General features: G+C 36.8%; 1 protein-coding gene across 1 annotated transcript in view; it reads left to right on the top strand.

The window, feature by feature from the left end:
* The window catches only part of USH2A (usherin), an 855,126-nt gene that overhangs the window by 227,022 nt on the left and 600,611 nt on the right, over nt 1–27,493 (top strand). Inside the window, exons 11-12 of the mRNA XM_062211324.1 lie at nt 15,713–15,908; nt 19,473–20,114. Of these exons, the coding sequence (XP_062067308.1) occupies nt 15,713–15,908; nt 19,473–20,114 (838 nt within the window). The remainder of the gene's footprint in view (nt 1–15,712; nt 15,909–19,472; nt 20,115–27,493) is intronic.

Here is a 27,493-nt window from a genome sequence, read left to right as displayed (position 1 = left end):
AAATATTTATTTGAAAGGCATGGTTACAGAGAGAAAGGGGAAAAGACAGGGACAGAGACAGGGATCTTCCATCTGCCAGTTCACTGCTCAAATTGCTGCAAAGGCCGGGGCTGTGCCAAGCTAAATCTGGGAGCCAGGAGCTTGTTCCAGTTTTTTCATGATGGTGGCAGGGGTCCAAGCACTGGGACCATCTTCTGCCACTTTCCCAGGCCATAGCAGAGAGCTGGATTGGAAGTAGAAGAGCCAGGACACTGGCCTCAATGCAAGATATTTCCCCCTAAGACTAGGAATGAAGCAAGGTTGTTGGCTTATATAACTTTTACTCAGAATTGTAGCAGAGGTCTAGTGTAGTGCAAACTGAAGAAGAAAATGAAATAAAATGTGACCATCAAGAAAGAAACAAAGCTACTATTATTTGCAGGAAACATGATACTGCATAGGCAGTGAAAAGGTAAGATTCGTGGCAGATATCAAATCTTCTGTGCCTACAATATCACTCTCTTCCTGCATTGTTCTCCACAAAGCTCTTTTAAATTGCGTTACGGTCTAAGAACATGGTGCTTGTTAGGTAAATTTAGCTAGAAGACATAGAAATGTGATATGTTGAGGCCACATCACAGCACTTAGACCTCCTTGCATGGACAATAAGAAACTCCTGGATGTCACTGAATATGAGAGTGACACAGAGGTGTTCTAAGTAGGGCAAGGGCAGTTGAAACAGTATACTCCAGTGAGGAAGAGTATGATAGCACAAAGACTGTTCTGTTCAAAATTGCTGGTCCTGGATGGTAATAAAAGGCAAAACATCTTTTTGTTAGCTTGATTGATTTTAATGCTTTTACAGAAAATGCCTTATCTTTTTGGCATCTAATAAATGTCACTCTCACCACCTTGGCTTCAGAATGCCTCAGGACGGTCATTATCGGAATTAGGGTGGATGGAAGTAAATTTGAAAGCATTGTATATATTAGATGAGGAAAGAGGAACAGACTCATAGGTTCATTTGTTATACAATTGCTGGGTAACCATGGCAATTCTCAAGAAGGTGGTGGTATTGCTAGCATAGGAGTAGGAAACACATTAGGTCTGTGCCATGAAGTGGTATATGACTAAACATCTGCTACTGACAACTTGAGTGAATGAGTTCCCCAAGGAAGAATGAGAGTTAAAGAATTTCTTTAAGAGTCTATGATATTATATATAAGGGAACATTCTAAAAATGTTTATGGATTAAATATTTCTTTTTTGTCCCCATTTATATGTCTTTCGGTTTAAAAAAAAACCCTCTACATTCAATTCATTTCCAGGGGAGACTTCCTCTTCTTAAAATTTTTGAGTTTGCTTTGCAAATTCTTTGTTTGGCAATATCAACATTACCTCATTGGCTTTTAGTGAGTTCTATGAGAAGATCTAATCTATAGGACATTAGGTTTTCTCTACCATGAGCCAAAAGAGTGCTTAAGAAGACATATTTTTGCTGTTTTAAAAGCGTTGCTTCAAATTACTGAGAATAAAGTGACCATTAGAGAACCCTTGATAAATACTGATGTTTTTCCCCTAATGTATTAATATTGAAATCATGCTTCATATTTTTAAACACAGAATTGCTACTTATATACATACAAACCCACAAATCATGAATGGATACTGTTGATGCCTTGAGTTCACCCTGGTAGAATTTCATCTCCTAAATTAGAAACTAGAGAAGAAGGCAGACAAGGGGAATTATTGCAGGATCTTATTCTTTTCTATTGTCACTAACATTGCTGCTAAATTTCTTGTGACAGTTGTCACCCAATTGACTGTGTATATCCATTATTGCTTCATATCCTGGGACAGCCAATTTTTGCTTTATAGTCCAAAGTGGAAAGTCCTCATTGAATTCTTCGATCAAAGGCACCCAACATGTAGCAACCATTAGCTAATGTTAGTGCTGTTCAGAGAAATCCAAAAAATAATTACTGAGTTGCTTGGCTGGTTCTTCTGCCATGTCTTCAGCTGGCAGATATGGGCCATTGTCTTAACTTTCCTTGGGAATGTTGAAATATTAGATATTTAGTTTATCATAAGCCAAGTGAATTGGGTGTTGGGTCACTGAATAATTATAGCTTTCAATAACCTGATCTTTTTAAGATTCAGTTGTTTTTATAAATAAGTATAACTGTCACTGTGGAACATATATTTTAATGTGTTTGGGGTAGTAAGGGAGGAAATAATAATAAATATAAATTGATTAAGTGCCATGGAAGTAATCAGACAAGGTAAAAGATCTCAGGAGTGCCATCTTTTTTTAAGATTTATTTATTTATTCATTTGAGAGGCAGAGAGAGGAGAGAGGAGAGAGGAGAGAGGAGAGGAGAGGAGAGGAGAGGAGAGGAGAGAGAGAGAAAGAGAGAGAGAGAGAGAGAGATGTCTTCCATCGCTGGTTGACTTCCAAGTTGGCTGCAACAGCTGTAGCTGTGCCGATCCAAAGCCAGGAGCTTCTTCTGGGTCTCCCACATGGGTGCAGGGGCCCAAGGACTTGGGCCATCTTCTACTGCTTTCCCAGACCATAGCAGAGAGCTGGATCGAAGTGGAGAAGCCAGGACTTGAATGGGCACCCATATGGGATGCGGGCACTGCAGGCAGTGGCTTTACCCACTATGCCACAGTGCCAGCCCCAAGAGAGTGCCATCTTAAGGCAGGGAATTACAACTTTATATATGTAGTCATGGCAGGTGAAAAAGTGACAAGATTTGGAAGTTGAAGGAGGTGAGGGAGTTAGTCCTTTGCAAATCAAAAGGGGAAGACTCAGGCAAAGGGAGCAAGCTACATACACTCTATGAGGAGGGAACATCTGTGATGTGTTGGAGATTAGAACAGGGCCTGTGCAGCTAGCAGACAATGAGCAGAAAAGAGAGCAGGCTGGGTGTTTGACCTGACAGTTAAGCCACCAGTCAACACACCTGTGTCCCATATTGGAGTGCCTGGGTTCAATTCTCTGTTCTTGCTTCTTACTCCAGCCTCATGCTATTGCAGGCTGTGGAAGACAGTGGCGATGGCTCAAGCACCTGAGGTCCTGAGGTTCTGGAAGCCATATAGTAGACCTGGATTAAGTTCCTGCCTATTGCTCACAGGTTCTATTTTGTCCCAGCCCTGGCCTTTGTAGGCATTTGGGAAGTAACCTGGCAGATGGGAGTGTTCTCGCTCTCATTCTATCTGCCACTCTCAGTTAAAAAGGAGCGAGGGAATATTCCAGGTCTTTGGAATGTTTGCACAGGCTGCAAGTGATTAGCCTTTTCCCTTCGCAAGTGCCTGTACAATATCCATCAAGACTACATTAGAAGGGTTGAAAATGTCTCTCAGTCATATTTGTTCTGGACCTGTATGGAATATGAGTTATACCTAATCTGTACCAAGCACTTAGTAACTTAGTATGATCCAGAAATTATGCTGAGAAGTTTTGTGTTAGTAATCTCAGTTAATTGTGTCAACAAATCTGTGATCATTTTACAGATAAAGTAATGAAGACTAAGATATTTTAGGTTGTTCACAAAGTATTGTTTATACTGTGGCTAGTAACTATAGCACATAATCCAAATGGTTAAGGAATTGATACCATTCAGTTATGAAGGAAATTGGACATGAGAGAGTTAAATTCTAAGACTCAGTAGCAAAATGCACAACTATCTAGCACCACGGTGACTGATTTCCCCATATAATTTAGGAAAAGTCAGTTTTTCAAATAGAACTATAATACTTCATGGAATTATTTATTCCTAAAGGGAAAGCATGTCTAAAATGTTGCAGCATTATGCCTGTGGTATTCTAAGTATTTAAAAGTTTGTTGATATTGTTGTTGTAAGCTTAAGAGTTCTATAAGAAATCGAAGGTTCATTTGCTAAATTATCCTGCTGTAGAGCATCCACTACAGTAAAATACCTGGATGGATTAATGGGTGATGTAAAGTTGCAAAAGGTTATGACCCTGGGGTAGCTAATGGTACACTAGAGAGAGGTATTTTCTGATAGTCTTATAATAATTTTAACACATGCTAAGCAGTGAGGAATTACATAATGGTAGAAGCAATAAATTCTGTAAGATAGCAGAAGGAGGAAGAATCCTCTAATTTGGAGGAGCTCAGAATAGAAAATTGTTACAGATGAGTAGAGACTGCCTTCCTGAAGCAGAGATCATGGTGTCTGGTGAGGCGTTATCGATGTATATTTCCCTGTTCAGTGTTTATTTTTAGCATGCAGATATGCTCTGTCTTCCATTTGAAAACTCTTGATCACAATTTGTTCTTTAGTTATTGACTCATTTTCTGGCTGTCATTTTCAGCAAAAGTCTTTAAAGTACTTGTATATGTTCCAAATTCTATTCTCCTGTTATCTCCTCAAGCTGTTTCCATCAGTCCTTTGCGCTCTTCATTACCCTGTAACTTTTCTTGTTAAAGTTTTCAAGGGCCTCTGGCTTTTTAAGCCCAAGGCATGGTCTATCTCATTTTATCTGATGTATAAACAGCATTGGAAATAGTTGATCATTCCCTTGTCACTTGGATGCCAGTACACCATATTCTCCTGGTTTTACTGCCAAATCCCTGGCCAGTCCCTCTTTCTCTTATGCCATTTGTTCCACTTGCCCCAGCCACTTACTTGGAGAGTTCTCCAGAATTCTCTAGGTCTTTGCTGTATTCACACTCATCCCCTTGATGATATTTACTTTATAAGTCATCTATAAGCACTGACAATTTTCAAATGAAATCCATACTCATATTTACAAAAGTACATGACATGACATGAAACATATCTCTCAAGTTTAATGTGTCCCAAACTGGTCTGATTTCCCTTCCAAGTCTGCTTTATCTAAAAACTTTTCATCTTAATTAATGACAACTCTGTGCCTCCATTTACTCTGACCAGAAGCCATGATATCATCTTTGGATTCTTTCTCTTACTGACTATATATGATCCATTAGAAAAATCACATCAACTCTAACTGAAACATCCATATTTTTCATTCTTCCTAGGTGCAGTAATTCCTTTGTTATATATGCTTATTTTTCTGTGTATCTATCATTACCCCTCCTGTACATGCTACCCAGGGAAAGACACAACAGTTAAGCTGCCTCTTGGGACATCACCATAACATGTTGGATTACCAGTTCCAGTACCAGCTTCTCCAATTTCTACCCAGCTGCTTGCTAATGTGTCTGGGAGGCAATGGAGGATGGTCCAAGTATTTGAGTTCCTCCACTCTTAAGGGAGACCCAGAATAGGTTTCTGGCTTCACCTGGCCCAGTCCCAGTTGTTGTAGCCATCCATGGGGTAAACAAACTGAACAGGACTACAGGTATGATTCAACATATGCAAAATAATAAATGTGATATATCACTTTAACAAATGGAGGACTACAAACCATATGGTGAGCTCAATAGATGCAGAGAAAGTATTTGATAAAACATCTTTTCATTATGAAAATTTTAAATTGGGCATATAAAGAATATACAGTCAACACAATATATGGCAAACTCACAGCCGGTATCATATTGAGTGGAGAAAAACTGAAAGCACCTCCACTAAGATCTGGAACCAGACACAGGTGGCCACTCATGATGTTACTATTTAATATAGTTTTGGAAGATTTTGCCAGAGTTATTAAGCAAGAAACAGAAATCAAAAGGGATGTAAATTGGAAAGGAGGAATTGAAATTATTCCTGTTTGCAGATGACAGGATCCTATATAAAGGAGAACCAAAAGACTCCACTAAGAGACTACTGAACTCATAAGAGAGTTTGGCAGAGTTACAGGGTATAAAATCACCACACAAAAATCAAAAGCATTTGTATACACTAAAAAATGTCATGCTGAGAAATAAATTAGCATATCAGTCCCATTCACAATAGCTGCAAAAAATTTAAAATATCTTGGAATAAATTTAACCAAGGATGTGAAAGATCTCTACATTAAGGAAAGAAATAGAAAAAGAAACAAAAAAATGGAAAAATCACCCCTGTTCATGGATTGTAGTAATTAATATAATCCAAATGTCTGTACTACCCAAGCAACCTACAGATTCAATGTGATTCCAATCAAAATATCAAGGACAGTCTTCACATATCTAGAAAAAACAATCATAAAATCAGTATTGAAACACAAAAGACCCCAAATAGTCAAAACAATATTAAATATGGAAAGTAGAGCCAGAGGTATCACAATACCAGATTCAAGACATAATATAGGGCAGTTATAATCATAACAGCCTGGTACTAGACATGTGGACCAATGGAACAAAATTGAAACCCAGAAACTAATCCATACATCTTATAACCAACTGTCCTTGAGAAAGGACATTCTTTTCAACAACTGATGTTGGGAAAATTGGATCTCCACATGCAGAAATGTGAAATAAGACCTCTACCTTGGCCGACGCTGCGGCTCACTAGACTAATCCTCCGCCTGTGGCGCTGGCACCCCGGGTTCTAGTCCCGATTGGGGCACCGGATTCTGTCCCGGTTGCTCCTCTTCCAGTTCAGCTCTCTGCTGTGGCTCGGGAGTGCAGTGAAGGATGGACCAGGTTCTTGGGCCTTGCACTGGCATAAGATACCAGGAGGAAGCACCTGGCTCCTGGCTTCGGACTGGTGCAGCGCACCGGCCATAGCAGCCATTTGGGGGGTGAACCAACAGAAAAGGAAGACCTTTCTCTCTGTCTCTCTCTCTCTTGTCTAACTCTGCCTGTCAAAAAAAAAAAAAAAATCCCTACCTGACATCCTAAACAAAAATAAACTCACAGTGTATCAAGGGTCTAAACCTAAGAACTGAAACCTATCAAATTACTAGAAGAAAACATAAAGGAAAGAATGTGAGACATTGGTCTAGGCAGACTTCTTGAATGAAACCCAAAAAGCAGAGGAAACAAAAGAATATAGACAAAGGGAATTACATCAAGCTAAGAAGTTTCTTCACAGCAAAGGAGACAAGTAACAAGGTAGAGAACCAGTTGATAGAAAATATTTGCTAACTATGCATCTGATAAAGGATTAATAATATGCAAAGTATATGAGGAGCTTAAGAAACTCAACAACAAAATACATAATCCAGCTAAAAAAGGGCAATAGACATGAACAAGCATTTTCTAGAATATGAAATTCAAATAAAAAACAGATACTTGAAAAAATGGTCAGGCATAGTACTTTCAGAGAAATGCAAACAAAAACCACAATGAAGTTTCACCTTACCACAGTTAGAATGGTTACCACCCAGAAATCAAATAATAACAAACACTGGTTAGGACGTAGAGGAAAATGTACCTCAATACACTGTTGGTGGGAATGTAAACTGGTACAACCAATGTGGAAGACAGTATAGATTTCTCAGAAATCTGAAAATGGATCTACAATATGACCCAGCTATCCCACTCCTAAGAATATATCCAAAGGAGATGAAAGCAGCACATGGAAGGGTTACATGTACCTCCATGTTCATAAAAGCTCCAGCACAATTCACAATATCTAAGCTATATGATATACCTACATGATGGCATACTGCTCAGCCATAAAAAGAATAACATTCTGTCTTTTGCAACAGAAAAGATGGAACTGGAGACCATTATGCTTAGTGAAATAAGCCAGATCCAATAGACAAACAAGTTTTCTCTGACTTGTGGTAGCTAATATATACAGTACAAAAAAAAAAAAAAACCTCTTAAAGTATATTAATAAAATTGACATCTTGGGATTTGATTACTGTTTATAGCTCTTGTCTATATTCCTGATGAGCAGTGATCTTTCTATTTTTACTGGTTAAACTCTTTATTTAGTGGAACATTAAGCCTGTGATTTTAAATTAAATTGAAATTACATTATTATACAAATTGGGGGGGCATTGTAATCCATAAGCTGTACTTTGGAAATTTATATTCATTAAATAAAAGTTAAAGTAAATACACGGAATATCCTAATTTGGGCTATTTTAATAAGCAGCCAATTATTTTGATAATAAAATGAGTTTCTAAAATTTAAAATTAAAAAGTAGAATCATCACCAGTAAATTAGATAAAATAACTTTTTCCATTCTTTCACTTTCATTCTGTTTGTATTTTTATTGGCAAGGTGTGTTTCTTGTAGGCAGTATATAGATGGGTCTTATTTTCTAAACCATAAAACCAGTCTGTATCTTCTTCTTCTTCTTCTTCTTTTTTTTTTTTTTTTTGGACAGGCAGAGTTAGACAGTGAGAGAGAGAGAAAGAGACAGAAAGGTCTTTCTTTTACCATTGGTTCACCCCCGAGATGGCCATTACAGCCTGCGTACTGTGCCAATCCAAAGCCAGGAGCCAGGTGCTTCCTCCTGGTCTCTCACGTGGGTACAGAGCCCAAAGACCTTGGCCATCCTCCACTGCACTCCCAGGCCACAGCAGAGAGCTGGACTGGAAAGGGAGCAACCGGGACAGAATCTGGCGCCTCAACTGGGACTAGAATCCGGGGTGCCGGCGCCGCAGGTGGAGGATTAGCCAAGTGAGCTACGCACTGGCCCTGTATCTTCTAATTGGAGAATTTAGTCCATTTACATTCAAAGTTACTGCTGATATGTATTGACTAGGGCTTGCCATATTTCCATAAATATTCATATAATTTGTTTTGGATCTCTTTTGTACTTTTACTAAGAGGTTTTCTGCATTCAAATTCTTTCATGATGATGATTATCTTTTTTTGTTTCAGTGTGTAGTACATCCTTAAGTATCATTTGTAAGACTGATCAGGTTGTAACAAATTCTTTAAATTTTTGTTTATCTTGGAGACATTTTTGTTATTCTCAGAGATCTTTATTTCAAATTCATTTATAAGTGAGAGTTTCACAGGGGTACAGTATTCTGGGTTGATTTTCTTTTTTTTTTTAGAACTTAGATTATATCTCTCCATTCTCTCCTAGACTGTAGAGTTTCTGATGAGAAATCTGTCAATCTAATTGGAGATCATTTAAAAGTAATATGATGTTTCTCTCTTGCAAATTTTAGAAAATTTTCTAAATTAAAATACTTTTGAAAGTTTGACTATAATTTGTTATGGTGAAGATCTTTTCTGATCATGTCTATTTGGGGTTTTATGTGCTTCCAGAATTTGGATGTCTATATAATTCTCCAAATTAGGGAAATTTTCTCTTACTTAATTGAATAAGTTTTCTAAGTCATTCTGTTTTTCCATTCCTTCAGAAACTCCTAAGATATATTTGGCTGTTTGGTAGTATCCTATAGACCCTGAACATTATTTCTGTTTTTGCTAATTCTTCTGCCACCTCCTTCTCATTTTTTAAAAGAGATTTATCTATTATTTGAAAGTCAGAGTTACACAGCGAGAAAAGGAGAGGCAGGGAGAGAGAGAGAGGTCTTTCATCTGCTAGTTCACTCCCAGTTCCTTTTAATGGCTAGAGCTGTGCCGATCCAAAGTCAGGAGCCAGGAGCTTCTTCTGGGTCTCCCACACAAGTGCATAGGCCCAAGAACTTGGGCCATCTTCTACTGCTTTCCAGGCCATATCAGAGAGTTGGATTGGAAGTGGGGCAGTGGGGACTTGAACCGGCGACGATATGGGATGCCAGCATTGCAGGCTGCAGCTTTACCTGCTATGCCACAGCACCAGCCCCCTCCTTCTCTTTTATTTTTTTGTCTGATGGAGATATTTCAAAATACTTGTTTTCTAGCTCAGATACTCGTTCTTATGCCTAACCAAGCCTGTTGTTAATGCTTTCCGCTGTAGTATTTATCTGACAAGTTGATTTCCTCATTCCTAATATTTCTTTAATATCTGTATTTTTATGCTGAATTTCTCATCCATGTTATGTAAGGATTTCTTTAGTTCATGTAACTTCCCTGTGTCTTTGAGTAATACTTGAAAAGGAATTCAAAATGAAAATTGTAAGATTGCTCCTAGCTTACTAGAGGCATTGCAGAAGAAGGAAATGGTGGTGCTGGTAGAGAAGAGGCAGTATATTCAGACTGTTACCTAATACTTCCATTTCCACTCACTTATAAGCTGTTGATGATCTCATGAAATGGAGCTGGTTGATTTCAATTTTTCTTGACAGCAAAATGAATGTCATTATGGGGTAGGTATGATTTGGGTATGGACTTGAAAAGACTTGAAACTCTAAATACGTTAAATAGAATTCCTCTAACCATGGTTTTCAGCTTTGGATATTTTGGCCTGAATAATGTTTTGGGGAGAGGAGTTGTTGTATAAATTATATATTTAGATAATTCTTAGGCTTCTCCACACTGGATGTGTATTGAAGTCCTCCCCAAACTGGGACACCCAAGACATTCTCCAGCCGCTGCCCATTGTCCTTAGGCTTCAAAATCACTCCCCGTTGAGAATTTGTGTTTTAATTTAAGGCTAGCAACATCTTCCTTTCAATGTTTTACTGTCCCATGTCTTAAGACTTTAAAGGGTTCTATGGGAAAATTCAGTTCCTTATTTTAGAAATCCAATTCAGGTGGAAATTTTAGTTTCTCTGGTTAGTTCAAGAATATTGTCAGTATTCATATGTCTTCCTCACATTTTCTGCCTTTGAAATTAATAGTACAATTTTTACTTTCCTATTTTTCTTACTGATGTCAGTCAATTTTTGGATTATAGTTTTTTAAAAAAGGTTCTTATTTTATTATAGTGTTGGGAAAAAGAGGAAATAGGCAAATTCTTCATCTGGATTTTGCAAAAATACTCTTACTTTTGGTTATAATTATTTAAATGTATGTTTTCATGACAATAGTTATCATTAATCAATACCTACATTTTTTATTCAGCAAAATAATCACTTTATTGTTATTTTTACTCCTTTCCTATTGTTCTTTATGATTATTTTCTCTTTACTATTACTTGAGTGAACCATTTCTAGCAAGGTCAGTCCTTTTTCAGATAGCCAAAGATATACAATATGCTTATCCTTTACTTCCATCATCTTGAGCACAAACCACCATCTTCACATGTATACCTAAGGATCAGCTTAATCATAATTTAATTAACTGTTTTGGACAGTAACATATTATTTAGTGGTAACATAGATTGAGGCAAGAACTTTTGTTTCAAGTGAGTTATTTTATGAAGCAAAAAAGGTATACATTTAAAGTGCTTGAATCATTGCCACATGAAAATGAATCTGTTCCCTTACTTTACTCTCAGTCACAGGCAGAGAAACCAGTATGTTTCTGAATTCTGTTTCTCATGCTGTTTCTTAGACGTCTGAGCATTTTGTACATTGCACCTCTGCCAGTCTCCGTACAAATTCTGCTGTATTTCAGAATTTGTGTTTAAGGAAATGTGCTGATGGAGTGATTGGTGGTTTATAGCTCCAATTTTGGCTGCTTAAGAAGATGATTCTTGAGCAATGGAGGGTCAGCTTGGCATTTTTCATTGGTACATTCCTTTTCCCTGGTATAATGTGCAAAGGTATCTTTGCTAACCTTCTTTGGAGCTCTGTGTTATTTGCTTTCAGAACTTGAAGCTTATGGTACAAGCCAAATGAATAGTTTCCAATGCAACTCCATCTGTGATTCAGCTAATGGAAATTCTCTGGATTTTGTCATCTCATCTTCTCCAAAATTGAGTCAAAAAGTCATTTTGAGATTTCTAGTTCCAACTACACAAGTAAATCTACTAGATTCATATTTCCACCTGAAATGACAAAAAAATGGTCAAAATATATATCAAGCAATTGTTGGCAAGACCTTGGCTATTAGGCAGAAATGACAGTGTTCCCTGTGAGATGAGAAATACATTAGAAGAGTATTCCAATTGCCCGAAGAAGTTGTAATAGATGGGAGCAAGAGTTTTGCGAATCCAAAGTGGTTAGAGTTTGCAGAGGAGAAACAGTGGAAAAGGGGCAATTCCATAGATATTCAAAGTATCTTCCTTAAATATGCAGCTCACTACTGGTCATTCCATGTGTTGAGGCAGGAGAAAATGCAAGCTGTAAGGAATTTAGGTAATAGGGCTTTGTATTTATACAAAACAGGGAATAGTGCCTATTTGTGAAGCACAAGTGGAGAAAACCCCCGGTTGCCAGAGAATTAGATGGAGAACTGCTGCAGTACCACCTAATAAATATTAAGAACAACACCTTCAGGGAACAAACTGTTCCCAAGTAATTTCATTACATCCCAGATCAAAGGTCAGGAATATCTATAAGAACACTAAAATATCTAGCACTCAATAAGAAAAGATTCACAGCATCTGGCACAAACAAATTTAATTGATGTTGTAGTCAATATCATAGCTGTTAACTTGTGTGACTTCCTTTACTGGCTTAACACAATAATAATTATGATTTAGAATTCTATGGTTTGGCTTTGTGCTGGTCTGGATTGGCATGGCTGTTTTGGTGACTGCCTCATTTTCTATGGTTAGATGGTGAGAATACTGGTTGCTAGATGACTGAGAGAGGCCTCACTCACATATGTGGTGGTTAGCAAGCATATAATTGTGGTGTTAGGAGCACCTATTGGCTGAAAACATCAGTTTCTCTTCATTGTCCTCTGACGCTCCAACAGGACAGCTTGAGCTTGTTCACAAGGTGATCTGAGAGTTGTAAGTCCAGTAAAAGAGAATGAACACAAGATGTATAACCATTCTAACCTTCTGCTTACATTGTTTTCAATATGTTAATCTAGAGTTAGTATGGAAATATTCTATCAATGAGCATGGAAAGAGTGTTTTATCTGACTCTAAGTGTATTTTTTAAATTTAAGGTGTACAAATTTCATGTATTTCATATATACAGAGTTAGGAACATATGATACTTCCCACTCTACCCTCCCTCCCACCCACGCTCCCACCCTTCCACTCCCTTCCTCTCGTGTTCTCTCTCCTAATTTGTATAATGATCTACTTTCAGTTTACTTTATACTCATAAGATTAACCCTATATTAAGTAAAGGATTCAACAAACAGTAAGAAGACTGTAAGTATATTTTTTAAGGGAGGAGGAGGAATACCTGTCTCTACTTTGTAGGCAGGAATTGGTTGTAGAATACAAGTACATTTGCAGTCATCACACTTAGACTAGTACAGAAGTGAACTTTGTATTTTCTGCTGGGTTTTGAGAAACTTATTAAAATTAACCTGACTTATAAAATTATGAGGCTTTTATCATTTTACTTTTACTGTAATTTAGTGCAGAGGGAAGAAAAGTAGAATGGGAAATATTGTTATGTTCTTACAATTGTTTATAAGCAATGCAAGATTTGAAAAGATATAGCTAATATAGAGAAGCTATAATCTATAAGTATTGTATAAAGTCTTAGGTGAATAAAATGAGGGTAAAAATATCATAGTATTAAAATCTTAGGTGAATAAAATGAGGGTAAATTATATTAATTTGTAGCAGAATTGTTCATATGGAGAAAATTGTTTTTTATTTGCAAAAGACAGCTTGATAAAACTTAAGTGTTGGCAGGAATCAAGGCAATAATGCATATTTGTCAGGTGTTCAATTTGAAAAAGTGAGAATCAGGCACAGAGAAAATTAGACAAAGCAAGGAGGAAAGAGAGAGGGGTGAGTGCAGAAATCTAAGAAAACCTCTGATTAATAGAGAAATAAAGGAATGTTATAAATTGTTCTCCTATTTACCCCAAATCTTTGGTAATGTTTTCTTTTTTTCTTTTTTTTTAACAAATATTCTCCTTCTTGATTTGAAACATTGGCCAAGTTTTCCCGCTGGTGAATATAGGGCAGAGCTCTCAGGAGTCAAGAAGATTCCAAAAGCAAAAATTTAGGGCCAGGGTGACTATGAGATTATTCACCCATATAGAAAGTTTATATACTTAAGCAGCACTTCTATCCCTCAGAAGGAGTGGAATTAAAATTACCAGCAGTCTTATTTAGGTTTCAGGAGGTAAGGATGCTCCATCTGATGCATGTATAATAATGTAACAAAATATATAAAAGGTAGTTTTTATACAAAATGCATTTTTATTTCTTTTTCACCCTTCCTTGGTTTTGAAAGACCATTCTTTACAAGCAGGGAAAGTATTAGATTATTCCTTGACAGAAATATAATACATGCCCAACCACTTATATTTCTTGTCAACTATTTGGAGAACAGAAATAACACACGTGAATCACCAAAAAAAAAAAAAAATCTAAATGATCAGAAGGTATACCAGTGTTGATCAGAGTACTAACCATGGCTATATGTGACAAATAAGCACCAGTTATTTTTGCACTGTAAACCAGATTCCTATCGTGAGTGATTATCTGGTTTCTTATGGAGTTGGATGGGAGTTGGGGGTAGGTAACACAGGCAGGAGTGAGGAGGCATGCATAGTGTTGTTCAGTTTGACAAATCTGCAATGTGTTTTGAGTATTGAGACTCATTGTTACCCACAATTGCATCTGGTGTATTTATAATGCTTTAATTTTCAAGATCTTACACCATTTCATGTAAATTATCTGATCTTAAAATAATTTCAGTTTCTTCCTATTTCTCAGATAGGGAAAAATGAAGCAGTGAATGATAGATTTTTTTAAATAGTTTCATTTAAAGCTCTTTTCCATTCAAATTCTTGCAACTGAGTCCTAAAGTCCTATGATAGTTCTTGATACCTTGAAATCATTGTAGATCAAATCATGTCTTCCCACATGTAGGACACTTCCATCTGTGGAAACCATACCTGTAATTGTGACTAGCTGGCTTTAGTTCAAGTGAAGGAAAATGAGGGGAAGAAAGGCCACTCCTGACTGTTAACAGAGATTTGAGTCTGTGTCTACAGCTCTCTATTACATTCCCGAGTTATTATTAAGTTTCTCATCTTTATTTTACATCTCATTACATTTGTCCTCTTCCAACTAAGTTTTAGCTCTGTTGTGTACTAACAGTGGAAGCGTGCTTCAACTAGTTCAAGAAAGATGCATGCTATGTGCAAACTGTGCGTGGATTTCAGAACTTTCACACTAATATAACATATTTTGATTCTATTATTCCATCAACATTTTGAAGTACCCTCATATTATCTATGTATACAGTAGATGACCATTGCATGTTTTGTGTAATTTTATTCTGATGGTGGCAGCTTGAAGAGAAAACATACCCAGTGTTTTAAATTGCTTTCAAATACTCTAAAACAAGTAGTGTTTTTGTATATTTTATCATAATATAAATCAGCCAAACAGTCATAGTACGATGAAAGAATACTATCAATGAATGATAGGTTTACTGAATATTCCTGAAAGGGGAGTTGTATAAGAAAAAGATATTAAGGTTAGTATCAGTAGGCATAAGTGATGCTACTAACAAAAACTTAACACACTGTACAAACCTTGATGGGACGATGTTATTACAGAAAGATGCTTCTTAGTTTAAACACCTGGCGTATATAAAATGTGTCTGGGTCAACCAAATAGTGAGAGGAATGAAACAAAACCAAATGAACTATTTTTTAGTCTTTTCATCTCTATATTTTGAATTCTTTGTATATATGTGTACTCTGTTATGCTTAATTCTCCCTTTCCATTTTACTCACTTACTGCTGTCTTCGGTGGAGTTTATTTCCATTCAGTTCTATATATGCACCCTGCTGAAGCCATCCATGTTTTGTGTCAAGAGGAAAAATACCTTATTACCTTCTTTTCTATTTAACATTTAAAGTTTTTTTTTCTCTCCCTCCCTCCCTGTCTTGTACCTAATGAGCAAATTATCTAAAAATAGATACGTTCATCATTCTACAAAATGTTCTATCTTCTCTAGATTGGAGGCCAATGTAATTGTAAGAGACATGTGTCTGGCAGACAGTGCAATCAGTGCCAGAATGGATTCTACAATCTACAAGAGTTGGATCCTGATGGCTGCAGTCCCTGTAACTGCAATACCTCTGGGACAGTGGATGGAGATATTACCTGTCACCAAAATTCAGGCCAGTGCAAGTGCAAAGCAAACGTTATTGGTATGTGTAATGCAAAAGTTTACAGTCACATCTCTATTACCATCTGGAATAAAATTCTCTATTTGATTTCTTAACTGAAGAGTAAAGCAAATTTCCTCGCTCAAGGCAGGCTGAAAAAAAAAAACAATTTGGATGAAATTAACTGTCTAAAAATGATTAAATTAATATTTCTATCAAACTACAGCTTGAAGCTTAGTTTAATCAACCCTTTAGAACTTCCTTTATTCTGTAGCTGCATTAGTTCACATGGTCCAATACTAATAAGTCACAGAAAAATATCATTTGCTGACTGCATAGATGTTTCTTTTAGAAAATTAGCACTTTTTCAAAATGTTTTATACTTAATGAGTTCTAAGCAAATCATTTCCATGCTAGTTTTCTTAATAGACCAAAATAAATGGATTTTTTTCAAAATATTCATTGCTACAGGGAGCTTTGTGATAAATCTTTCCATTTTTTTCTATTATATTTCTTTGAACTGTTCCTATGAAATGCAAAATAAGTCAACATAATTCCACAGATCATGTATATTGCTGGGGTTAGTTATAAAGGGCCACATAATTTTAATTTTGTAATTCACTGCCAAGTTGATTATAATAAACAGCTACCTTCGGTGTTATTTATCATTTTTTTATACACGACGTGCTTTTTTGTTTGTTACTCCCACAGGTATTTTTCAGAAATTAGATTTGATTATAGCAATTTATTACATCCAACATTTTTGAGGGGAACCACCGCCACATAAGGACAAAATTTATCAAGTGCCCAAAACACACTATATACATAATGCACTTTGAAATTTTGATATATGAGAATATTATGAGAGGAAAGTTTCCTGATGAAGTGAGTCCAGTATTGTAACTGAATCTATCTTGGTTCGTATAGGAAGTTTAAAAAAGACCTTTGCCTTTCTATTGTCATTCAAGTCACTGAGTATTTCATGGTTTTTGTAATACTGACCTGCGCCTTACAGTAATAAAACATGCCCAGCAGTGACCACACACACATGCATTTGCACGCGTGTACATGAACTTACCTTTAATGCTTTCACTTCTGTCATGTAATTCCTGAATCTAATTCTTCATGTTTTACATTTTTAGTTATACATTTATCATGTTATGGAGTTCAGTTAGCAAAGCATTCCAATTTACGTTAATAAAAAGGAATATGGATGCTCTTGATGGTATTACATGAGATTTCTCTGACTTCCAAAAAGATTGGGTCAAAATCTGTGACATGCCTTATCTTTGTGCATTTCAAGCATATCCAAACTAACTTTTTAGCAAGAAAGAAATAACTGGCTTTTCAAAAGAAGCACATCTTTTTATATATTATCTGTGATGCCAAATTAATTCATAAGACTTGAATTCAGTCCCTGTGGCATCCTTTATTCTTTAATGTGAAACATACAATGAGATGGCTACTTTTCTATATTAAGGGAGTATTTCCTGTGGTGGTTAGATTTCTGAGCTTGAGGAAGGGAAAAAATCCAAATCTACATAGAATTTGTCATGTTATTTACCTATTGGTTGTTCCGTATAGTTTTCTGCAAGAACATATGATGACTATATCATTTTAGTATTATGAACAATTATTTCTAGAATTATTTCTGTGGTTTCAGTATTTTAGCAAAAACATAAATATACAATTATATTTATTGGCCTAATTGGATTAGCAAGTAACCTTACTCAATTTTACGTTGTTAATATGAAGGGGGAAAAACAGAAAGTACAAATGTATATTGTATATGCTTCAGAAAGCAAACTGTTAGAGTTAACAAAACTGTTAAATCTTACTAATGATTCTATCACCAGTAAAATGCATTAGCACCAATAATTTTATTAAAGTAGGTCATTCATCTAGAATAAAAAGGGAGAAGAATGTGAATTAAATGCCAAGTGTGCTAACTCGCCTGTACTTGTTAACACTGAATGTGATGCCCTGTAGGCCTTCCTGAGTATCGTTAGGAATAGATTACCTGTCAGGAATATGTATGGCATATTCAAATAAGCACTGCGCATATTTTTAAAACTGATATGATATGAATCCATGTAGACCAATTTTAATAGTTCAAAATGAGTCATAATTCTTGTTAACAATACAGTTATTTTTAAAATTTGCAGCAATAGTGGTCCTTTTTTATTTTCCTTATTGAAATTAAATGATATGCCTTAGGTGAGTCATTCATCACTGTTAAAGAACTTGCCTCCTATTGGAGTTCTTGAATTTTTATCCACATATATACATACATATTACGCATTTCCTTCCACTTTAGGAAATGCTTTTCTTCATATGAGTTCCTCAATGTGTTTTTGACTCTTATTTTAGGACTAACATTTTTTATTGCTCTTGTAGCTTGAAATAAATGTTTCAGTTGATTCAATTCCAGGTAGTCAGTTATTTAAATTCATGAATATATGAAGACTATCTCAGGGAAACATTTTGCATCTAAACATTTACTATTCTAAATTCCTTTTTTATTCCTTTGATTGTAATACCCTTTTGGAGTCTAACCTAAGTTGTTGAAGATTTAAGTTTAGATGACAAAACATTTTTCTCCATTTGGAAAATGTAAATATGTTCTCCTTTAAGTAAAAGTGATATAAAGAACAGAATTTACTTAGTGCTTAAGAGGTATATTCTGAATCATACAATATGACAAGCCATATGATTGCTTTATGAGCCAAGAAGAGCATAATTTATATTAATTGAAAATGATAAAATATAGGAGCACACAAAAGGATTAAAATAAAAATTAGATCAGTTTTATTCATAATAATTATTTGAAAGTATGATATTCAGAAGGAAGAGTATGTTATTATCACAAAAATACGAATCAGCTTAATGTTTTATTTTTTCTTTTACTCAGCTTTATTAAAGGACAATAAGCAAAAATTGTAAAAGGGTACAATATGATGTTTTAATATATACATGAATGATATATACTTATATATTATGAAATGATTAATTCAATGTAATTAAGATATTCACCACCTCGAATACTTATGTTTTTCTGGCAAGAACATTTAAGATCTAATCTCTTAGCAGTTTTCAAGTAGACATTATTATAGTTACCAGGCTGTACACATTATATTTCTAGAAATTATTCTCCTTGTGGAACTAAAAATTTGTAACCCCACTTAACATCTTATTAAGTATGTTTGGGGAATTCTGATTTCAAGGAATATAACTTATGTGGTAATATGCAATTCTATACCTTTAAATTAACATTCTTTTTAAAAAATGATTTTAATATTTGTTAAGATGGAAAAGAACTCCAATATGGATAATAGAACAACCAGCTGCATTAAGCAATTTGCATTGCGTTATGTAATAAATAATTAAAATTTTCTAAAATTGCAAACAAAGCTATGTATGAGAGCTAAATTAAGTATTGCCATTGTATTTTCAGTATCCAAATAGCCTTCTGTGGCATTGCTTGTGAGAAAACACTCGGTATTTTGTGTCCGTGTGAAGTGTTTGCAGTAGCATTGTTTGTGATTTACCTATCTTCAATTGAATCATTTTCCCTTCCTATTCTTTTAAATGGTATTTTATCTTCAGGGCTTCGATGTGATCATTGCAATTTTGGATTTAAATTTCTTCGAAGTTTAAATGATGATGGATGTGAGCCCTGCCAGTGTAACCTCCATGGTTCAGTGAACAAATTCTGCAATCCTCTTTCTGGGCAGTGTGAGTGTAAAAAAGAAGCCAGAGGACTTCAGTGCGACACCTGCAGAGAAAACTTTTATGGTTTGGACGTCACTGATTGTAAGGCCTGTGACTGCAACACAGCAGGCTCAGTCGCTGGGACGGACTGTGACTCCAGAACAGGGCAGTGCCCCTGCAGACCCAACATTGGAGGGAGACAGTGCAATGAATGCTTGGACGGGTATTTCTACCTACAGCGAAACGATTCTTTTCTCTGTCTGCCTTGTAACTGTGATGAGACTGGGACAGTGAATGGTTCTCTGCTGTGTAACAAGTCCACAGGACAATGTCCTTGCAAATCAGGGGTAACAGGTCGGCACTGTAACCAGTGTGAGCCCCACAGGTACAATCTGACCATTGGCGATGTTCAAGGCTGCCAGATGTGTGAGTGTGACTCCTTGGGGACATTACCTGGGACTGTGTGCGACCCAGTCACTGGCCAGTGCCCATGCTTGCCTAACCGTCAAGGAAGAAGGTGTAATCACTGTCAACCAGGTAAGGGAGAAACTTGTTACATTTTCAGCTCACAATGACATTTACTTTGCTATTCTGTAACATGAAATTATTCTGTTTTTGATTTGAGGCTTCTAAGAAAATACTCTCCCAAACCATTGTTATATTTATGTCATTATCTTACATAGATGCAGCTATTTTTTTCCAAAATTATCTGCTATATTTATTATACCATTCATTGGGGGGGGGGCATATTAGATGAAACGCAGCCAATCAGACCTCCAAGGAGATTTGAAAAGTTCATTGAAAATGAAATTAAAAGATAAGTTATTTTTGTGCCAGGTAATTTTGAAAGCCATGTATAGTTTTTCTCATAATATGCATTTTCTATGAACCTTTAGAAAACCTGTATATTTCATCATTGAGTCTTAATTTCTCAACTTGAAATAAATCCCTGTTTACTAATTGAAAAGTGATTATGAAAAAGAAGAATACATCTTTATTTCTAGAGAAAGGACAACTTGAGTGGATTACCTGTATAATGCCAAATATTTACATAATACCAAATTTCTTAGTAGGCTGGCCAAATATTTTTATTGGAAAATCAAATGTCCAGGTATTATATAGAAATATCTAGAATTATTTTTTTTAACTTTTATTTAATGAATATAAATTTCCAGTGTACAGCTTATGGATTACAATGGCTTCCCCCCCCCATAACTTCCCTCCCACCCGCAACCCTCCCCCCTCCCGCTCCCTCTCCCCTTCCTAGAATTATTTTTAAGTGCCATCATATTTGCAAAATTGACCTCTTTGCATAAAAACTTTTCTACTTGTTTCTGTACAGGAGGAAAAACAGAACTTATGTCAGTCTCTCTTTGCCTTCATAGATTTTAAATAAAATAATGTAATTTATACAGAATTCATCATAATATCATGAAAATATATACTGATCAGTTCTCTAACAGCCATGCTTAACTTTCTATAATGAAAATCTGCTCTGAATTACCTGTGAAAATGAAGAAGATACAAATCCAAAAGGGTGCTTTCTCTGCCTGGGAAGGGCTAGAACAATGTCTTCTTCATATAGGAGAAAATCGAGTTCAGGAGAACAGAGCCATGGTTGCCCTTTCCATTGGTCACGTAACAAGCAAGTCTGAAGAGACAGGAAGGCATGGAAGAAGAGTTCATTATTTTTCAAATATAAGTATCAAAAATATTTCCACATTTTTGAATATAAATGTGGGTAATACTATAAGTAAATGCCTTAAAGCTTAAGGATATGGAACAATGCAGTCAGGACTGAGGAACCAGAAATCTTCTATGAATGCATATATATTCCTATTCTTTCTTCCTCTCCAGTAGGGTGCTCTGCCTTTCTCTCTCTTTCTTCATGGTTATGTGGCCACTCCATGTCCACTGATACTGCTTACAAGTTTTTTAAAACAAATTTTTTAGATTTATGTATTTGAAAAGCAGAGTTAGAAGAAGGAGAGGGAGAGGGAGACAGAGGGAGCGAGAGCGAGAGCGAGAGAGAGAGAGAGAAAAAGAAAGAAAGGAAAGAAAGGAAAGAAAGAAAGAAAGAGAAAGAAAGAAAGAGAGAAAGAAAGAGAAAGAAAGAGAGAAAGAAAGAGAGAGAGAGAGAGAGAAAGAAAAAGAAAGAAAGAAAGAAAGAAAGAGAAAGAAAAGAAAAGAAAAGAAAGATCTTCCATCTGCTGGTTCATGCCCCAAATTCCCACAATGATGGAGGCTAGGCCAGGCTGAAGCCAAGAACCAGGAGCTTCTTCAGGGTCTCACATGCTGGTGCAGTGACCCAAGCACTTGGACCGTCTTCCACTGCTTTCCCAGGTGCAATAGTAGAGAACTGGATCAAAAGTGGAGCAGCTGGGACTCAAACCGGCACCCATATGGAATGCTGGTGCCACAAGCCTCAAACTAACCTGGGCCACAGTACTGGCCCCCTATTGCTTAAAATTTTACTTCCAGCCACAGAGACACATATTTGCTGCCTCATGGCTAAAATTTCAAGAGGAAAATTCTAACAGTTTTGTTTGGTGGCTAACTCGGAGGAAACTCACTGTGGCCAGGGGTGTTCAATCACATAAAATGAACTTGGCTTCTAGGGCCACTCCATCAGGTAGGGGCGAGGTGGTATGTATGCCAGATGATGGGAAGATCTCTAAGAGTTCATTAGGTTGTTGCAAGAGTACTGAACAACTTGATTGACAGCCACAGCACTTTGTACTTTGCCACCTGCAGATTAATCCTTCCAAACTTGCAACCAGTTACCTCTTTCTGGTTTCCTAAGATGATTTTTTTTCTCTTTTACTTCTTATTAATATCTCCAAGTTTGGAAACAACATACTCAGTCTCCTGCATGATCAAATAACCATGGCTTATATATTATTTTTTCCCTTAGTGAACCAACAAACCTAATATATTAAATGTTATAACCTTTAGAGTAATTTATTGTTAAACTGTATGGAGGACTTCATTGGACTTTAATTGTGTGTATATGTATGTGTGTGTATACATATAAAATTATATATAAATAAATATATATGATGATCCTAATTTTGGATGAAACTCTAAAACCACCCTAGGCCTTTCAAAGAAAGACTAAGCCCATCACTCAGGAATTTTGTAAACCTATCAAATGTCTAGATAATGGACTGAAATTCATAATAAACCTATTATCTTTACTGAATGTTTTGTATGCTATGTTGAAGTAACCATAATAATCCAGTATCAACACACAACAGAAATAGGCATTCTCTTTTTTTAAAGATTTATTTATTTATTTGAAAGGCAGAGTTACAGAGAGGCAGAGGCAGAGAGAGGCAGAGGCAGAGGCAGAGGCAGAGAGAGAGAGAGAGAGAGAGAGAGAGAGAGAGAGAGAGAGAGAGAAAGGTCTTCATCTGCTGATTCGCTCCCTTACTTCAATAGCCGGAGCTGTGCTGATCTGAAGCCAGGGGCCAGGAGCTTCTTCCAGGCCTCCCATGTGGGTGCAGGGACCCAAGGACTTGAGCCATCTTCCACTGCATTCTCAGGCTGTAGCAGAGAGCTGGATCAGAAGTTGAGCAGCTGAGACGCGAATCAGTGCCCATATGGGATGCCAGCGCTGCTAGCAGCGTCTTTATCCGCTATGCCACAGCACTGGCCTCATAAGCATTTTCTTTATCTACATGATACAAAGGACTTTTTCATTTGTGTGCTTAATGGGATGGAGAGATGCAGACTTAGCTGTTCCTTCTCTTTGTGACCCTTCTGTAATGAACTCTTCAGTGCCAACCCTAAGCTACCTTCTCTCATGTTGGTCTCTGTCTCTTTTCTACACTGGAAGTGCTGGCAGAATACTTCTAACAACACTTCTCCTACAGAGATTCCTAAGATGATTATTTATTTTTCTTAGAATTTGAGTCCAATATAGGCCAGCCATTAGGAATTTTGTCCTCTGGATCCAATCCAGGCATCTGTCTTTGTTTCTGATAGTCATTGATTCACATACATTCTTCAATCCCTGCAGCCACTTCACTGGTGCTACACCTGTCATGTCTTGGTTCTTTGGTTCATTCTCCTTTCCCAACTCAGAGTACTGTATAGTCATCTGGCATCCTTTTCAGTGTGGTTGATGCCCTCTAATTTTTTTCTGTTCAAATATTGCCTATAATCTTCCACCACTCAGTGAATCACAAATACTTGTTCAATGTGAAGCATAAGTGTATTAGGAAGTGACTGAGTTCAAGTCTATAGAAAACTAATAATTCAGGTTTATGTATTTTTATGCTTTATTATTTGCCTTTGAAGAAAAGTGGATGTTCAAGAAATTATACATATTTATTACAAATATTTCAATAATTGGGTTTCTTTTGTCTGAAAACCTATGGGTTTACAAAGGGAGCCAATGAATAAAGAACATTAACAATGATGAAAATATTTGTTTAATAAAAAAAAGCAACAGCACACAGCATAATATTTAGTGGTAAATGTACTAGACGAAGAGCCAGAACACTTGCTTGGTAGCTCCATTTCTTCTACTTACTGTCCCTCTAAAGGCATTTCTCCACCCTCCTCAACGTATTTTCCTCCAAGTGTCAATGTCTAGCCAACGATGGGCAGCTTTATCTTTCAGGAAGTATCTGAAGGTGCCCAAATCAATTCCACTCACATCCCATTGGTCAGAAATGCTCTGTATGTATGTATATTTCTGCAAGAAAGTATGGCGAATAGATGTGCTCTCAGAATATCCCTGCCTGCTGAAAACTTGAGGCCACTGTCATAAGGAAGAAGTAAGATAGTGATGTTGAAGACAACTAGTAGACTTGGCTTTTGTAGGAATCTTCTACAATTATGATTTGGCTGGCAGAAAATAAGTCAGTTGCTAAATAGCTGCCTCCAATGACAGGGAATTTTGCACTTCTGGGTTAGTTCTAATTGTTAGGCAAAATTTTAAAGCTTTATTTATTTGAAAGGCAGCATGACAGAAGAAGAGTGACTGAGAAAGAGAACGATCTTCCATCTTCTGGTTCACTCCCTAAACGGCTGTAAGAGCCAGGGCTGGGCTCCATCAGCATCTCCCACGGTGGTGGGAGGAATCAACTACCTGAGTGACCCAACTGCTATTTCCCAGGTGCTTTACCAGGGAGCTGGGTTGGAAGCAGTACAGCGAGGACTCAAGCCAACACTCCACAGTTGGATGAGGGGCATACCAAGTGACAGCTTAACCTCCTATGCCACAAAGCCTGCCCTAGCAGATTTTTTTTTTTTTATAGCCAATAGGCCTCTTGAGCCCTAAGGAGATAAATGAACCAATTATTCTGTTCTCAGTTTTATTTTTTTTCTTGGATGCGTTGACCCACTACCATTTGAGTCACTCCCCAGGTCCCTTGCTAGGACAAGTGCTCCTCTGGAGATGATGAAAAGCTAGCATGATCAAAGAAATGACTGGGATTGTTATATTATTTTCTGATAAAGATTGCTCTCACTGAGAAATTTCTTTCTTGTAGATTCCTCCATTAATCTAATCAGAGGATGTTTTATTTGCAGCAGAAAATAATTTGAGTTTAAATCTTGATAGGCCGATTTATAATAATTTAGACATAAATATTAATTTAAGCAGTGATATTCTGTGGATCTTTGACTCAATTGTCTTTCTTGCTAAGAGTTCAAGATATTATGGTTACCAAATGCACTGTCTATTCCCCCTCCCCTCCTTAAAACGATGCCTACGTTGGTTCTGAGTGCTTAAAAATTCTAAAAAGGTGAGGCCACGATTATGGTGTAGTGGGCTAAGATGCTGCCTATGACACTGGCGTCCCATGTGGGCATCATTTCAGTCTAAGCTGTTCCACTTCCAATCTAGTTTCTCAATAATGTGCCTAGGAAAGCAGCAGAAAATGGCCCAAGTGCTTGAGTCCCAGCACCCACATGAGACCCAGGTGAAGCTCCTGGCTTTTGGCTTCAACCTGGCCCAGCGCTGATCATTGCTACCATTTTGGGAGTTAAACAGCAGATGGAAGATCGCTCTCTCTCCATCTCTCCATCTCTCCTTTTCTCTTTCAGTAATTCTGCCTTACAAATAAATAAATAGATATTTTTTTAAAAAAATTCCAGTAAGTTAAACTGGATATCCAAGTTTATATTCACGTAGTATAAAAGTACATTGGTGGGCGGGCGCCGTGGTTCACTTGGCTAATCCTCTGCAGCGCCGGCATCCCAGGTCCTAGTTCCGGTTGGGGCGCCGGTTTCTGTCTCCGTTGCTCCTCTTCCAGGCCAGCTCTCTGCTATGGCCCGGGAAGGCAGTGGAGGATGGCCCAAGTGCTTGGGCCCTGCACCCGCATGGGAGACCAGGAGGAAGCACCTGGCTCCTGGCTTCAGATTGGCGCAGTGCGTCGGCCGTAGTGGCCATTTGGGGGGTGAACCAACGGCAAAAAGGAAGACGTTTCTCTCTCTCTCTCACTGTCTAACTCTGCCTATCAAAAAAAAAAAAAAAAGTACATTGGTGGTCAATTTGAATGGATACAAAAAGTGAACTAATGTGAGGGATAATGAAGAGACAGAAAACCTGAAGCTTTTGTCTTTGTTTTATTTTTAGAAAATTGTTATTTTTTGTTTTTCACTTTTTCCTTTTAAGAATATCAGTGCGTGATTAAAAAATCATGTCAATGAGAGTCCCTTGTTCAATTTCTTGGTTATTACCCAGTGTCTCCAATTAAACAAACCCCTTACAGAGAGACCACAATTTGTGAGGAGTTATATCACCATTGTGGATATGCAAGTTGAATGAAATAATTCTTGTTCTCAATACATTGAAACACTAAGAGAATTAAGAGGAATACAGAAGTAAATTAAATGTAAGAATATTTTAAATATAATTATTTTTATTATTAGTGATGATACCCATACTAAACACTTTTTAAAGAGACAGCAAATTGCCATGAATTATTGGAGTTTTGTGACATTTGTATTTAAGCAAATAACAGCTAAGAAATTATTCTCCAAAGAAGATAAAAATATACTAGATAAACCCCCCAAAAAAAGGCAGAGGGGAGAGGGGAGACTAGGGGGTAGAGGTGAAAGAGAGAGAGAAGAAAATGGAAGTATGATTTTCCATTTCTTAAATTTATTTGCTTAATCAAAGTATAAATGTGTTCAGTATTAGATATCAGAATGTAAAGGCTCATGATGTCAAACAGAAGTATCCCACCCAATCTTCCCAGGAAGCTCCATGCTCAGAGCAGCCACCTTCAATTTCTTTAACTGTCCTCTCTGGGTCTATTTCTAAGTCACAGACATTGTTCCATTTTAATTTTTAAAATTTAGACATTTTCTGTCTTCCTATTATAGAATATGTGTTCTTCTTACCCCCCTACACACTAATCTCCTTAAATTAGTATTCAAAGATTGCTTATTTTGACTACATAAATCTACTTTGAAATCACACTACAAAATACTAGTTATATTTGATTCCTTTCTTGAAAAACTATCTTTGCTTAACTTTCTAGTAATCTCTTATATAGTTCTAGAAAACAAAATTCTCCAAAGGAGCTCCTTTCAAGGAATGTGTCAGTTTCTTGTTTTCTCACAGGATTTGGCAGCCTCCAGAGCTTCCCATTTCCTGTTCTGATTTGGACAGTTGGCCGTCAGCTGTGCTGCACAGCTCTGTGAGGCATCGCCTTTGCAGCTGTACTGGGCGTTTCCTTCACTGGTCTCCTGTGTTGCATCGTGTGTTTCCTGGATCCCTCATGTTCTCTTTCATTGTTTTATTTGTGTATTTGGTAGAACACATGCTCCAGCAGCCTCTGAAAACAAATGTAGAGGGATGTAGATTTTTTTGAGAAGTTTGAATGTCTGAAATTGTCTTTATTGTTTGGAAGTGTCTAAACACAAAGAGCTCTCTGAAATTTTATATATTTTGCCAT

This window comes from Lepus europaeus, chromosome 14 (assembly GCF_033115175.1).
Source record: "Lepus europaeus isolate LE1 chromosome 14, mLepTim1.pri, whole genome shotgun sequence".
Classification (NCBI taxonomy): domain Eukaryota; kingdom Metazoa; phylum Chordata; class Mammalia; order Lagomorpha; family Leporidae; genus Lepus; species Lepus europaeus.
The sequence above is the reverse complement of the archived record's forward strand: the minus strand, read 5'-3'. Positions and strand labels throughout refer to the sequence as shown.